The sequence below is a fragment of the Erigeron canadensis genome, chromosome 4 (assembly GCF_010389155.1).
Source record: "Erigeron canadensis isolate Cc75 chromosome 4, C_canadensis_v1, whole genome shotgun sequence".
NCBI classification, from domain to species: domain Eukaryota; kingdom Viridiplantae; phylum Streptophyta; class Magnoliopsida; order Asterales; family Asteraceae; genus Erigeron; species Erigeron canadensis.
Window position 1 is genome coordinate 29025612 of NC_057764.1, and position 16016 is coordinate 29041627.

Genomic DNA, 16016 nt, shown 5'->3' on the forward strand with positions numbered 1-16016 from the left:
TCGAATATAAAAAACACAAAAAAAAGGAACACTTTAGAAGATGCATACCTGATAAACAGCTTTGGTGTGACACTATGATATCAAATCAAATTATACATATTAACATATATACTGAGCCGCCTGAGCGTACTCTGAAGATGATCAACAATAAACACGATTTTTTTTTTTTTTATACTTATTCAATAGAAGAAGAAAAATAAATTAGGTCACTAAAATTAATGTCGAATTTGTACGTAGATAATAATTGATTGGGCCTTTAAATCGGCTAAACTTATAGGCCCTATGCAGAGCTTTCAGCTCATGGTAATCGGTTAATAAAAATTGTATTGCTAGTCATAAATAAAAGGGGCGTCAGCGTCATTACATGCTTAATATGATCAGAAAATTTAGGTAGTTATCAAAATTTTGGAGACTTAATTTTATTAAACATGTAATACGTGAGCCACCATTGGTGACATGAGAGGTTAACCATAAGCTCCGCAAATCACCCACACAAGACCCATGGACCGAGTCCTAACAAATCGATCACTAGTCATTCATTCATGATTATGATTTATTAGGCTTGGGCCGCATGGCCGAAGGAATTGCAGTTTTTAGCACCGTAATTGGAGCTTCAGTTTTAGATGGAGTACCTACATGTCTGCTCGGAAAGTAACTTAGGATGTGTATTGATATATCCATTTCCTTAATTTGTGACCCTATACCAGAAACATGTAAAAAAATCTTTTTGTTCACATGATCTTAAATAGTTATCACATCACACGTGATTATGTGACCGTGCTAAAGCAATTTAATTCACAACATAAAAACATGTTAGTTTCAACAAAATATATATGGTCAGGGTCTCAGGGATGGACATGGTAGACAAAAAAAAAATAAAAGAAAAAAATTGACGATAGATGAGCGTCTCGTAAGTTGTTACTTGCCTTATTCTTGTTCTTATTGTGATTGATTGACGATGGTTCCTTGTGACTTTGTGAGTCACTACTACGAACTCACTAACCTAGTGTTGACCTTGTTTAGTAAACTTTTCAGGTATTCAAGAGAATCCAAGAGGTGAAGTTTGATTTATGCTTGTTTCGGGCCCAGACTTATGTGGATCAAGGATTCATTTGCCCATTGCTTTGCATTATGCTTAGGATCGATAACCATCTTTTGATAGTCTTTTGTATACGTTTGATGGTTACTTGCTCCTCGTGCATTTTGTACTTTATATTTGATGTTTGGATTCACTAGATCCCTTGTATCCATTTAGTCTTATTCTACGATAATTCCATGCATATGCTATATCTTTTCGGTAGTATTTTGAGCTTAGCTCGGGGTGTTACATAGCAAAAGTAAGCAAAGTTTTTACCAAAACCACAAGAATCAAATTTCAAAACTAACTCAGGTCAATAACTAAGTAGCTTTAGGCCGACAATACGAGTCATGACCTCTCATCTGACTTCATGGGTTGAATTATACTCTTGACAGTATTCGAGGCATGTCTCCCATGTTAAGTATCCTTACGTCAACGCCTTTTGATTGGAAGGGCACAGGCGTACACACAATGTCGGCTCAATGTTTTTAGGGGCCTTAAGCGACATCAAATTTAGGGGCCTAGTTTATTAACATATATTTTTTTTTTATCAAAGGTAAGTTAATCTACCCATACTTCTAAATTACATGTATGTATGAAACAGAACCCAGGATTCTCGAACAACTCCCAAATATTTATAGTAAACAAAGAAGCAATAAAAAAGAAAAGCTCAACAGCTAGTAAAAAAAGTGTAGGTAGATGTAAAAATCAATAAGGGTGTTATTGTAATGCAATTATATGTTAGTACCTAATACAAAGCCCAAACAAGTACGAAACCTAACTATACAAAAATCCCTTAATATCATAGACTCGGCCGTCTCTGCATGCACGGAATCAATTTCAACCATGGGTTGGGGGGGGGGGGGCTTGAGGGAATGCATTTAACTTTCCAACAAAATTTAACCATTTTTCATGCCGCGGGACGTCGCAGTAATAAATTACCATCTTCTTTAATGAGGAACAATATGCAAGTAAAGACTTGATCAAACATAGTTCAAATTCTGAGCGTATAATGATTTTACACTCCACAATCGGGGGCTGCTTTAGGTTACCGAGTATAGAGCATTCCACATCCATTTCCCAAGAAGTAACAGGCGTTATATGACTCCAGTATGCCAGCTACAATATTAGATTGTATTCAGACAAATAAGAATATATAGGAAGTCATTAAGAGCAATTAATTATAAATATGCAAAACACTCACCATGATGTTAACAGTCTGCAATTTTTGGGAGTATTGAATCAAGTCAAAAATAAATAAGACCATTGAGCGACTGTTCATATTCAAATTGCACACTGAAAGAGATGTGAGGCTAGGTAAACCGGATGAGACCCTGTTTCCAGTATTAGTTTCTTCCATGAACTGCAAAAAAAGTGGTAATAATAAAACCAATTTTAATTCTGTTAAAAAAAAGCAATTATAATTTCTCAAAAAAATATTTACGTAAGATTCCGAAAATATATTACCTTGAAATGAAAAAAAATCTAAAGTAAGAATCCGAAGTTTCTGAAAAGAAGCCATTAGCCGAAACATATCCCAAGTTGTGACCTTCGGATTGTCAAGAGTGTAGATTTTCAAGTTTTGCAATCTCAACAAATTTCACTTTGTCTGTCAGTTCAGCATTATGCACTTCCAAAACCTCAAGTAATGTACACAAACTGATCAAATCCCCATATCTGCTGTCTTCAAAACTTACTCGATTAAGTTTCAATGTCAAAAGCTTTGGAAAACCACGAAAATTTGTCATATCGGGAAAATAACAGTTACGGAGAGTCAAATGTTCCAGTTCTGTGCAGGATAAAAGATGGGTGGATAACTCATCAAGTGGTTCTTCATTCATATCTTCAAGAGTGAACTCCCTTATCCCCTTTGAGGACAATAACATAACCCAACTATTGATTTTTTTTCAAAATCTATCTTTTTGTATAGTAAGAACCATATGGTAAATGGAGGATAAACTTTCTAATGCCGCCTTTAATATGAAGAAGTCTACTTAGTATTCTTCGAGCAACAAAACTTCTACGGTTTTTAAATTTCTCCACAAACTTCTTATCAAATACGAGTTCAGTGAGATCAGTCCACTTATTAAATTTCTCGAGTATTTGCGCAGGCCGACATCCCACGACGTTGCCATGCTGTACAATGCGCATGAGGAGCAACATCATCTACCAAGTATGCTCGGTAGCCTTGATTGTACGCATGTTGTATGGAGGAAGTGTCCTAGGGGCGAGAAAGGGCAATACACGCGAGGGGATCACAAAGTGCCAACTATCATGATTGAAGCTGTTGCGTCACAAGATTTGTGGATTTGGCATGCGTTTTTTGGTCCCCCGGATCAAACAACGACATTAATGTGTTGAATCGGTCGCCGTTGTATGATACTACTAGAAATGGAACGGCTCCAAACACGTCATTCACTTTACGCGGCCGCTTGTACAGACGTGGGTATTTGCTTACTGATGGAATATATCCTAAGTGGTCTACATTTGTAAGAGCGTATCCACATCTAGTTGATCCAAAGGAAGTGAAATTCAAGCGAGTGCAGGAGGCGTCGAGAAAAGATGTAGAACGGGCTTTTGGGGTGCTTAAGGGAAAATGGAAGATTTTGGAACGTCCAATCCAGATTATGGATAAGGAGAAGATTGGGAAAGTCGTCGACACATGTTGTATATTGCACAACATGATCATAAAAGACGATGGGAGGACTATCTCATCGGTTCATATAATGGATCCACCGGTGCCTGCAGCTTACGATCCTAGAGTTCTACGGGAGTTACAGGACGAAAACGTCCATCATCGTCTTCGGTATGATTTAATGGAGCATGTATCTACGTTGGATTTGGCATACCTCGATGAGCCAGCAGCTCAACCACCTCCTATCGAGGATTTGATTTAGTAATATGTAGTTTAATCATTTATTTTAAAAATATATTGCATTGTATTTTTCTTTTTCTAGTTTATATAATGTTATGTTTTTTAATATTAAATAAAATGTTGTGTTTTAATGTTAAATTGTTTAAGTTAAAAAAAAAAAAGAAAAAAAATATATTTTGGGAGGGTTGAAAATTTATCGGCCGCCAGTAAAAAGGGTAGAGAGGGTTGGTTGAGAGGGTTTAGAGGTTAAATTGAGTTGGAGTGATTTTATTGGTGGAATTTGAGAGGGTTCATAAATTTGCTCCCTTCCACTCCGTCCCCCCTTACGAAACAAACTTGTTTCTCTGAACCTTTTAAGCATATCACACTCTGAACCTTTTAAGCATACCACACTCTGAAGTTGCGACTGCCCAATGGGTGTCGTCCTCTAAATCTGAAGAACAGAGTGCAGGTTGTGGGGCCAAGTTTTTACCACTAACCCACCACCCTTGTGGTTAGAAAGACCATCTTTTTTACCCTTAAAATCTTTGAATATTTCAATGGGCCAAAATAATTTACAGTTTCCAAACAGAAACTTAACTAGAAAAACTTGGTGATGGAAGAGAAGGTCAGAGGTTGAGTTATAACATACCGTACTGGAAGGAGCAATACATACCGTACAGTTGAGTGTGAACATTACTATATATTTGTTATTTTCTGTTATAACAATTTCTGACAAGAACTAACTTTCAGATATATAAACGACTACTAAATAGAAGGAAAAAAAAAGAAGCTATCTGACAAACATTTTCACAAAGAAAAACTTAAGGGACAAAATCTGCCTATTGCCGAATATCACGTACGAGATAAATTATGGTGCATTAAAGGATAAATTTAGACCTGCTGTCATACTCAAAATTAAAGAACTGTGATAACAATTATTTGCAAAAGCAAGGTAGCAGCTGAGTGTCGCTGAAGTCAAAAGGCCAACCAAGAAACCAGGCAATGTAAGGAAAGTTCAACAAAAAAGAGAAAAGAAAGAAAGCTGAAAAACTAATCTTCGTGGAGAACAATTTTGACTTTGGGGTAGGCTTGCTGGAGCTTCGAAAACTTGTTTGATTCTTCTAAATGAGCTTCAAAAAACACATCCATCTTCTTTAGCAAGGGGAAACAAGTAAGTATTGCCGTTATCACACGTAATTCATTCTCCGTGTCTTGTAAATTTTTGAACACCACTTTCTGAAGTTGTAGCTGCCCAGCTATCGAGGGGTGTACCCCTGAAGACGGAAGTGCACCTGATGAGAAGTCTTCCATTCGCTCAACCTAAAAGATTAAACAATATTCAGATGCAAAACTTTGAGACATGTGCTTTCCACTAATCTCACTCTATGAAATGACACTAAAATCTCATAATTGTGAATAAAACTACTCTTATGCGTTTCCACTACGTGTTCTTCAAAGGAATACATACTTCGATCATATGAAGAACATGGTACAAACAGTGGGACCAGATTAACTGTAGTTTGTTAGAGAATTGTTTAACCCTTGCCACGATATATGATAAATGAGCATGAAAATTTACAATTCAACATCACCTTGCACATCGAAGAATCTAGAGTAAGCTCCCGAAGTTTTGGAAAAAGCCCCAAAAGTTGAAGGATACTTAAACCTTCAAGACTATTACCGGTAATTTCCAGAATCTCAAGTAATGGACTTTGTTTGAGAAATTCCCCACATTTGTCACCAGCATCTCTTACCAGAAACAATTTTAAGCTCAATAGGTTTGGAAAACCATAAGAACCAGACACCAGAGGAAAACAACAATCTTCAAGCCTCAAATGCTTAAGCTTTTGACAAGAGAAAAGATGGGTAGGCAAAATAAGTACTTCAGCAGATGCATTTCGAAGAGCGAACTCCTCAATTCCTTTTTGAGACAAGAACATAACCCAATTACCAATATCCTCAAAATAATCTTCGTCTTCTATATTGATGGAAAACTTGGTTATTGCATGTTTGTGCAGAAGAAGAATCCTACTTATAATAATCCTCCCATGATAACTTTCCGCTAAATTCTCAAAGAAATCTTCGTCAAATACGAGTTGGCTGAGCATGGTTGTCCATTTAAACCTCCAGTTTTTCGACAGCATACTAGTCCCCACTGCATTTTGGATAGGCAAATGATCGAGAATATTAGTTATCACATTATCTGGCAAGGTGCTGATCACATCTTCTGATATAAACTTGGATGCTTTACTTTTATCATGCACTCTCCTGCCGGCTGGTCCGCCGATTGGTCCTCTACGACACCCACCGCGAACGCTACAACATCTGATGCAAACTTGGATGATATTTTAGTAATATGCATTTAATATTCTAGACAATTTATCATACCAACCTACATGGTGGTTATACAAAAAAAAAACATAGAAATTACACCACTTTGCTAAAAAAAAAAAGAGTACATTACACAGAGAAAACTTTGCAGAAACAGCTATCTACTTACATTGCCCAGCAAAGTTGTCGTTGCCGTACATTAAACATAAAAAGGGAATATTTCATGATTTCATCATTATTTAACCATCATCATGATTTCATTAGCAAACATGATTTGTACATAACAACTCTGTTTTTGATACATTATAAAAAATAAGGTGACTTTTGATCAATACATCTGATAAATCAAAGTTAATTCAAACGTTAATTGAGAAGAAATATAATAAAAATGAACGTAGAAAATAATAGAAAGTTTGCATAAAGTATGAAAGATGGAAGAAATATAACCTCCTCATAGCTGATTAGCAGGTTGCAGCCGGCCGCCGTGGATATTTATGATCGTTGTTTGGAGGGTATAAATTATTATCAATAATAATAATAATACTGTATATATAATCCCTGACCTAAAGATCATCATGTACTCTTTAATCATAACACGGCCCATTAAACAATGTTGATGGGCCTCAACTTTCGGGCTTTGGATTTGGTTCTAGTTGTATTTGTATAGATGATTACAGAATTTACAGAGAGTGTGGCCGGATTTGATGAGATGGGAACACAATACATGGAGTGATGATAGTGAGGATTAGAGCGCGTGGGTTGATGGGGTCGATAGGTGGTTGTGGTGTGTGGTGGTTTTGGGGAGTGAAAATGAAAGTGGAGATCAGCAGATGGGTGAGTGAACGAAGAAGTATGTTGTCTTTTTCTTTTTTTTTTTTTTTTTTTTTTTTTTAAATTTATAAAAAATTTCTTTTAATTTTTAATTTAAAAATAATTACCAGGTCCCACACAGGCATACACATCATCCCAATCAATTTCTCCCCATTTTGTCATATCTCGTTCCATAAATATTCCTTTTCAATATAACGAGATTTTGAAGAGAAGTTTATTGTATAAATTTAAACAATAATCGTAAACATTTATACCCACAACTATATTAATATAGACAGTCATATATTCGCATAATGCATCGCCGATGGTGATAGCACCACGAGGTGACGGGTGGTGGGGGCGACAATGGTGGTAAATGTATAAGTAATTGATTGTGTAGTTATTATAAGAATTGATGATTTATGTTGTAAATTTTTCCATTAAAGATATTATATGTATATTAGATAAAGACATTTAAATTAATAAATAAAGAAAAGAGATATTTTTGATAATTTGTGTTATAATTTAAGATTTGGGAAAGAAGTTCTTTTATATAAGATTATAGATAACAACATTCTCAAATGAATGTTATAATGTCTTCGAGGTCATGCAATGATAATCTATACTTATAAATCTATATCTATATCTATACTATATAATAAAGAAAATAGTATTCATGTTGAAAGTTATATAGTGGGAAATGGCTAAAATACCCTTATGAGTATATAACATTATCAACTTTTTTTTAAATATCCACATTAACCCTTTACATAAAATAAATTTTGCATTAATTATGTAACATTACTTGATGCCGCAACTACCACTAATAGCTGCCCCCACCACTACAATTTCGCCGCCACTAACAATGGTTACTTTTGGTTATTTATGTTTATTAAGTCAAAGAATAAACATGAAATTTAACTGAATGTATCAAGTTTTTTCTATTAAGTCTATATTATAGGTATAAAGAAACAAGACCTACAAATTAAACATTAACAGGTTTTTACTATGGACATGTGTGTCGGCTCCCATATATATATATATATATATCCCATATATATATATATATATTACTAAGATCTAAGCATTTAATTAACAAACCCAAGACAGTAGAAATAAAGACTTTTGACAAGGGAGTTGAATGCTATGCCTTTCAACCCCAATCCAAGATGGACTCTGATTTCTACTAGCTGACACACATAATCCAAGGGCCACTAGTTGTAAACGTCGAATAACAGTCATCGTACATTCTAATGTTTAAAACTGAACCTGGAAGGATCTATATATACATACAGTACAGTTAAGTGTGGACAACAATCATATGTGACATCGATCAAGAGCACGATCTGCTATGAGAGCAATGTATTTGTTGTTATTTTCTATTACGAGTATATTATAGTTTTTGAGAAGAACCAAAAACTGTGTATCTAATTAACCATGTCGATCAATATGTCATGGTGTTCTCTTGCTACATGTAAATCGTAATCTTTATCTTCTACGTACACAGACACACATAATCCAAGGGCCATTATTAGTTGTAAATGTTAAACTACAGTTATCGTACATTCTAATGTTTCAAACTGAATCTGGAATGAGCAATACATACAATACACTTGAGTGTCAACAACAATCATATGTGACATCAAGAGCATGGTCTGCTAGGAGAGCATGTATCTGTTGTTATTTTCGATCTATTAATTGTACTATATCTTAGTTTTTGAGAAGAACCTACTTTCAGATAAACTCATAAACCTCTACAAGATAGAAGAAAAGAAAAGTTGTCTTACAAAAATATGCCTATTGTCACTAAAAGAACGCAGTTCAAAAATTAGTGGAGGACAATTTTAACTTTCGGGTAGGCTTGTTGGAGATTCAAAAACATGCTAGTCAGCATAAGGTTCACATCGCCACCATTAAAAACGTCCGCAAACACGTCCATTTTCGTTAGCTTGGGGGAACAACTGAGTATTGCCTTTATCAAACACAATTCATTCTCCGAGTCTTTCAGATCTTTGAACACCAGTTTCTGAAGTTGTAGCTGCCCGGCTATTGTGGGGTGTACCCCTGAAGGAGGAGGTGTGCGCGATGAGATGTCATACTCGTTCATTTGCTCCACCTAAAAGATTAATTAATAATTTTCAAATGCAAAACATTGAGGCTTTAAAATACAAAGTGCAGATAGTGGAACTTTTAAAAGATGATAGTAAGGCTTTAAAATACATCATCATATTCAGCCTACAAATATAAAAGATGATAGTATACTGTGAAAGAACTTTAAATTTACAGCTCAACATCACCTTGCAGATCGAAGAATCTAGAGTAAGCTCCCGAAGTTTTGGGAAAAGCCCCAAAAGTTGAACGATACTTGAACCTTCAAGACTATTACCGGTAATTTTCAAAATCTCAAGTAATGGACTTTGATTGAGAAATTCCCCACATTTGTCGCCAGCATCTCTTACCTTGTGCAAATCTAAGCTCAATAGGTTGGGAAAACCACAAGAACCAAACATGAGAGGAAAACAACAGTTTTGAAGCTTCAAATGTTTTAGATTTTGACAAGAGAAAAGATGGGTAGGCAACATAAGTTCTGCACCAGATAAATTTAAAAGAGTGAACTCCTCAATTCCTTTTTGGGACAAGAACATAACCCAATTACCAATATCGTCAAAGTAAGATTCGTGTTAAAATATGAAATCAACTCCAAAATAGACCGAATCAACTCAGACTTTGATTAATCAATCCCAAATACAAATACAGACTCTATGAAGATGAATTGTCCACAACTGTGTGCAATTCTAAAGGACTGGGATCATCCACAAACGTGTGTGATCCTAAATACAATCAAGACTCAAGACAGAAAATAAAGGATTACAAATAGGAGAGAAATTACTACATCTTAAGTACAAAACCAGAAAACCCTAAGTTATGCGCCCAATTTCTCTGAACCCTAGGAACAGTGAATATGATGCTTATATAGAGACAAGGGGGTATGAGATAATTACGGCTTCAGTACCTGCACAATAGACTGAGACAGAAATAGACCCTATACTATACTTTAACAAATAAACAGGTTTAGACCTTGAACAATATCAAACTTTATAAGTTTGACATGAATGTAAATATATATATTTTAACATCCTCCCTCAAACTTATAAGTTTGAACAGAGGAATGAAAAATTAAGACCTTGTAAACATGTCACACAAATTGAGTTTCTTACAAAGATCCTTATGATGAGCCTCCCCCAAACCTTTTGTAAAAATATCAGCCACCTGGTCATAAGAATCAATTTTTACAGTTTGGATCATACCTGAACTTACCTTTTCTCTGACAAGGTGAACATCAATCTCAAAGTGCTTTGATTTTTCATGAAAGACAGGATTAGCAGCCAATTGAATAGCAGAACTGTTATCACAGAACATACTTATAGGAAGCAAATCTGTTAACCCAAGATCAGACAAGACACTAGAAATCCAGATAATTTCACAGGTAGCTGAAGCCATGCATCTATATTCAACCTCTGTAGAGGACCTTGAAATAGTTGCTTGCTTCTTGCTTTTCCAAGAAATTAAAGAATTTCCAAGATAAACACAAAATCCAGAAACAGATTTTCTGGTACTGGGGCATTTTGCCCAATCAGCATCTGCATACAAGTTGATGGAGGGGAACCTTATAAGAAGGCATTTTTGACCCCATGGTTACGCTGTGTGGGACCCAAATAGGCAGAAACAATAATTTTTGAAATTCATGAAGGAATCTGCGGACTACACGCAGGACCCAGGTCAGTGGCGACAAAAGCGCTACGCCTAGGGTATTTTTGGCCATCAATGCACAGAGATGCAGCCAAGCTTTTGCAAAATTGTGAAGCAGGTCAACTGCACGCAAACGTCCCCAGGCTACCAAAGCAAGATATGACATCGGTGACATCTGCATGGCCATTTACAAAGTGGGGAATTGACATAGTGGGGCCACTACCAAAAGCACCAGGAAAGGTAAAGTTTCTAATTGTGGCTATTGATTATTTCACAAAATGGGTAGAAGCAAAACCTGTGGCAACAATAAATGAAAAAACAATTGAGAATTTCGTCTGGGAATATATAATATACCGATTTGGGTTACCACAAATGATAGTCTCAGATAATGGAAAATAATTTGCGGAGGGTACATTCACAGAAATGTGTCAAAGGCTAAACATAAAGCAATCCTTCACATCAGTATATCACCCACAAGACAATGGACAAGTAGAAGCAATCAACAAACAGATTGTGAAAGGCATGGAAAAAAGGCTGGGACGTAGCCATAGTGGCTGGGTGGATGAATTACCATTGGTACTCTGGGCACATCGTACAACACCCAAGCAAAGCAATGGGGAAACCCCATTCTCCCTAGCCTTTGGATCAGAAGCAGTCTTACCTGCGAAAATACAAGTCTCCACGTGTCGTTGCCATACATTAACAATGAAAGACATAAGTCTTAATATAAGAAGGAGAAATTTGATCATTATTTAACCATCATCATGATTCACTAGCAAACATCATTTGAACATAACAACTCTGTTTGTGCTACATTAAAAAAAAAGGGGGACTTACTCAATACATCTATAAATCAACCTTTATAATAAGGGCAATTGATTAATTTCAATTTGCACCCATTTTCTATTCTATTGAATGCATTTATCTTTCAAACCTCATATTGTATGCATTCGATCTTTATCCTACGACATTAAATGACTAAAACTTACGGAGGCCAACGGCGAAGCAGATCAACCCTTAAATTTCTCCAGGAATTCTTCGTACGAGCCATATATAGTAGGTTACAGCAGACGGTGAATTTATGCTCTTTTAATTTGGGGGTATATATATATAGATATATAATAAATAATAAATATATATATAAATCCCTACACGTAAAGATCACGGACTCTTTATATTATGGCCCAGTAAACATTTCTCGATCAATTGCAATAATATATATTTATTTTCTAGCTAACCCAATTTTGGGCTTAATACTTGGATTTGTTAAATGTTTGGCAAAAATGGATTAAAAACTTAAAATTAAAGCATCTTGGGCTGAGCTCTTTTGTTTAATAAATCCCATCTCTTGCTACTTATTACTCATATTTTTTTTGTAACGACTTTTTTTACTCTTCAAACATGTAAACTGTAATTAATCTTCTGTATCTCTATCATCTTGCTAGACATCTTATTATTAATATAATACGGCTTTCCCGAAGTAATATGGTTCCAAATCCGGGTATAACGCTATCTCAGCTGTGAAAGCTCGATTGAACCTCAACAACTTTGTAGCAAGCGTAAACCTCTCATCGGGCCCCAGAGACAGGCTGGGATAAATTTCCATCTTCTTTAGCAAGGGTGAACAAGCAAGTAAAGACTTTATCAAACCAACTTCATTCTTTAAATCTTCGATTGATACCAACACTATATTCTGAAGCTGCAACGTCCCCATTGCTCTGCCGTTTACCTCTGAAGAAGCCTTGACATGTGGTGGGTTGTATGCACTCTGCAGTTAAAGAAAAAATAGTATTCAAATGCAGAACTATGAGATTTAAAAACCATTAATTAATTAATATCTTATATATATGCTTCCCACTAATTACCACGATTTTGAGTGTCTGCAAATTTGAAAAGCCCCAGATCATTTCATAAACATATGGTAAAATACTACCACGGCCCAGATTTATTGAATGCAATTCTAGAGTCTTGAGGCATGGAAATGAAGTAGGGACCCATTTTTTAACATCAGCTTCTGTGTGATTCTATATGAAGAGTTGTACATACAAATCCATATCAATTAGTTAGATGAATTCATAAATCTTTAACAGAAATAATATATATGTAAAAAGTGAATTTCAAATACCCGGCCAATTCATCAGTCTTACCGATCTATAAAAGAGATAAAGCTCCACAAGTTTTGAAAAAGGAGACGTATTCTGAAAGACGTTGGAACTTCTTATCGTTGTTGTATTGTCAAGAAAACACGGCGACAAAGATAACTTTTTCAGGTTACCAAGTTTTGCAATATCAGCCAATTTCACTTGGAATTGAGGTTTGTGATGGTTATCATTAATAATCAGAATCTCAAGTAAGGGACACGAACTGACTAATTCTCCAAATGTGTAGTCTCCAAAGTCTACCACATACAAGTGTAAGCTCAATAGGTTTGGAAAACCACGGAAAGTAGGCGGAGGATGAAAGGAACAAAAACAAAGCTTCAAATGTTCCAAATTTAGAGATGAGAAAAGATGGGTAGGTAACTTAAACGGTAATTCAGCTTCATTAATAAGTGTGAACTCCTTAATTCCTATTCTTGACAAGAGTGTATAACAACGATTAATATCCTCAACAACCAAGTCGGCCTCACCTGGTATATGGAGATAAATTTTTGTAATGGCACCTGTAAGATGACGGAGAAGTTTAATTATTATATCCCTCATATCTAATTGCTCAACAAATTCATCATCAAATATGAGTTGGCTAAGCAGGCCCCACTTAAATCCCCAGTTTCTTGACAAAATACTAGTCCTGACCGCCTCTTCTAATGGCAAACGATCCAAAATATTAGTTATCACACTATCAGGCATGCTGCTAATAACATCTTTTGGTGAAAATTTTGCTGCTTTACTATGTGACCCATGAACCTGTTCCATTAGACTAAAAACAAGACAAGTATAAGCTACATATATCCAAGTACATATTGATATTAATGGTATGAATAAACCAGATAATTAAGTAGATCTAGGTTGTTACATCTATACGACATGTCATATATATGAACTGATATGACATTCAGCCATATCACTTGTACTATACTAAACTTATATTTGTTGTGGTATAAAATTCACCAGGTCACCGGGATAACCCTTTACCAAATAGAATAAATTAGACAATTAAGATGTCATTACATTCAAAAGACCTGACAACATGCTTTTATAGGATATATATAAAAAGGAACCAATTACTCATGACCAAACAGGGTAATTTTCTAAAGTGCCCCAAATTGTATGTCAATCAGTCAATGTATGATCTCATTTTCATATATCCTCATGGTACCTATCATTTTCACTAAAATCTGAAATCAGGTAAGTGAAGCTAGTGCTACAACGTGCAAATCTGTATAATAAAAACATAATTTAAAAATACAAACCTTAACCTTCACAATCCTTTCCGGCGAGTGTGAGTGATCAGTTAAATCGAGTTTCAAATCACCCAAAGTTGCTATATATACACGTTTGTTGCTCCGGTATATGAATAAGAGCCGTGCACGCAAAATATATCATACATTTATGACATTAAAAAACAAACTAAAATGTAAATATGTTCACATGTTTGACTTTTTTTGACACACATAAATATAATCAAAAGACGTATACGTCACGTTGCATGGGAAGAATCGGCGTTTAATGCGGGCATGGTTGCAAGTAAAAAGATTTCTTTCCGTCCTATAACAAGTGTCTATACTTGACTAACAAATGTTTAAGGTAAGTAGATTGAGTGCTTTTTTAGTTAATCAAATTATTTCTAAAACCATTATAAGTAATTGTATGTAATTATCTTGAAAGTGACAAACTTTTTTGTTGTATGTAATGATTATAATGGTATTATTAGAAACTAGATATATATGGGCCAAGGGATGGAACAGAGGCCTATCACAAATGAAGAGCTATAAGCATGTCTTCAATGAACAATATATACGAGCCAAGGGCTAACACTGTTAAACTAAGATAGACATTACAAATATATTCTATCATTAAACCTGGTCGATCCAAAAGATATATATATATATATATATATATATAGAGAGAGAGAGAGAGAGAGATCCCACCTTCATCTACCTGCCTATTCATAGACTTACCAATTTCAAAATGCGAAAGAAAATGGATGATAAATAATGGGCACACCATTAATCTACAGTCAATTTAGTATCCCATCTTCAATTATCCTCAAACATATTCATAAGAAAACTGAAATTGCTAAATGTGCTTGTTTCAAACATATTCATCTAATTAGCATTACACTACTTGACATTTCATCAAATATGGCAGGCCATTAAAAACCTAAACCAGAACCACAGTTATAACCAAACATAAGTTTCACTTTGATAACAATCATATGCATAAGGGCGGTAAGAGTGGTAAGAGTATCGTAGGATATACAAGGGGTCAACAATATAAACACCACGGAATGTAAGATAAGAGTATCGTAGGATATACAAGGGGTCAACAAATTAAACACCATGGAATGTAAGATAAGTTCCAAAAGGCCCAACTAATTAGTGTAGGACTATTTCAACTTTGGGGTAGGCTCTTTGGAGCTCCAACAACTTGCTAGCCAGTACTTTAATACGAGTAGCATTGCACCATGTGAAAGTATAAACATCCATCTTCTTTAGCAAATGGGAACAAGTATTGACTTTAACAAACATATTTCGTTCTCCAGGTCTTTTATACTTTTCAACACCACTTTCTGCAAATTTGCGCAGCCACGAATCAATTCATAAGCACATGATACTGAGTTAGCGCAACTTAAATCCCTTCCTTCCAGTTCAAGAGTCTTGAGGCAAGGAATGACATTCGTGACTTTCTCACCAGAATCTGCCAATATCTATAAGAAAAGTTACGTAAAAGTCACTTTATTCATCAATGGATAATAATTCGCAAAAACTGGGTAGCAAAAAGTTATAAAAGTAAATTGAATTAGAATATCAAACTTGAACTCGTGATTATTGCCATATTTTTAAACTTGCATAACGGAATATCTAAAATTATGAGATTTTTAAGTTTTGCAAGTCCGACTTGTTTTATTTCACCTATAACACTGGCTTCGCTAATTTCCAAACCCCTGAACAATGGACAGTGAGAAAGAAACTCCCTACAATAGTATTCGAAAAATGTAACCTTATGCAAATATAAGTACAATAGATTT

At 35.2% G+C, this 16016-nt stretch overlaps 3 protein-coding genes across 4 annotated transcripts; 1 reads left to right on the forward strand and 2 right to left on the reverse strand.

The window, feature by feature from the left end:
- Positions 1 to 571: 571 nt before the first annotated feature.
- On the forward strand, positions 572 to 3975 carry LOC122597326 (protein ALP1-like). Its single transcript, XM_043769932.1, has 2 exons — positions 572 to 651; positions 3378 to 3975. The coding sequence occupies exons 1-2, from the start codon at positions 572 to 574 to the stop codon at positions 3973 to 3975; spliced, it is 678 nt and encodes a 225-aa protein (XP_043625867.1).
- Positions 3976 to 4730: 755 nt separating this feature from the next.
- Positions 4731 to 7104, reverse strand: LOC122598066 (F-box/FBD/LRR-repeat protein At1g13570-like). Of its 2 annotated transcripts, XM_043770679.1 has the most exons (4): positions 6714 to 7104; positions 6187 to 6260; positions 5528 to 6090; positions 4731 to 5255 (listed from the first exon to the last, which is right to left on the reverse strand). In XM_043770679.1, the coding sequence occupies exons 1-4, from the start codon at positions 6719 to 6721 to the stop codon at positions 4986 to 4988; spliced, it is 915 nt and encodes a 304-aa protein (XP_043626614.1). In that variant the 5' UTR covers positions 6722 to 7104; the 3' UTR covers positions 4731 to 4985. The 2 variants fall into 2 exon arrangements, with proteins under 2 accessions (XP_043626614.1, XP_043626613.1); XM_043770678.1 differs by having other exon boundaries at positions 5528 to 6260.
- A 1654-nt stretch (positions 7105 to 8758) lies between these two features.
- Positions 8759 to 14279, reverse strand: LOC122597328. The gene is made up of 10 exons (XM_043769933.1): positions 14245 to 14279; positions 12974 to 13745; positions 12692 to 12850; positions 12295 to 12594; positions 10908 to 11001; positions 10395 to 10717; positions 10261 to 10346; positions 10090 to 10154; positions 9374 to 9546; positions 8759 to 9192 (listed from the first exon to the last, which is right to left on the reverse strand). Exons 2-10 carry the CDS (start codon positions 13739 to 13741, stop codon positions 8905 to 8907), a joined length of 2256 nt encoding a protein of 751 aa, XP_043625868.1. The 5' UTR covers positions 13742 to 13745; positions 14245 to 14279; the 3' UTR covers positions 8759 to 8904.
- Between the last annotated feature and the right edge of the window lie 1737 nt (positions 14280 to 16016).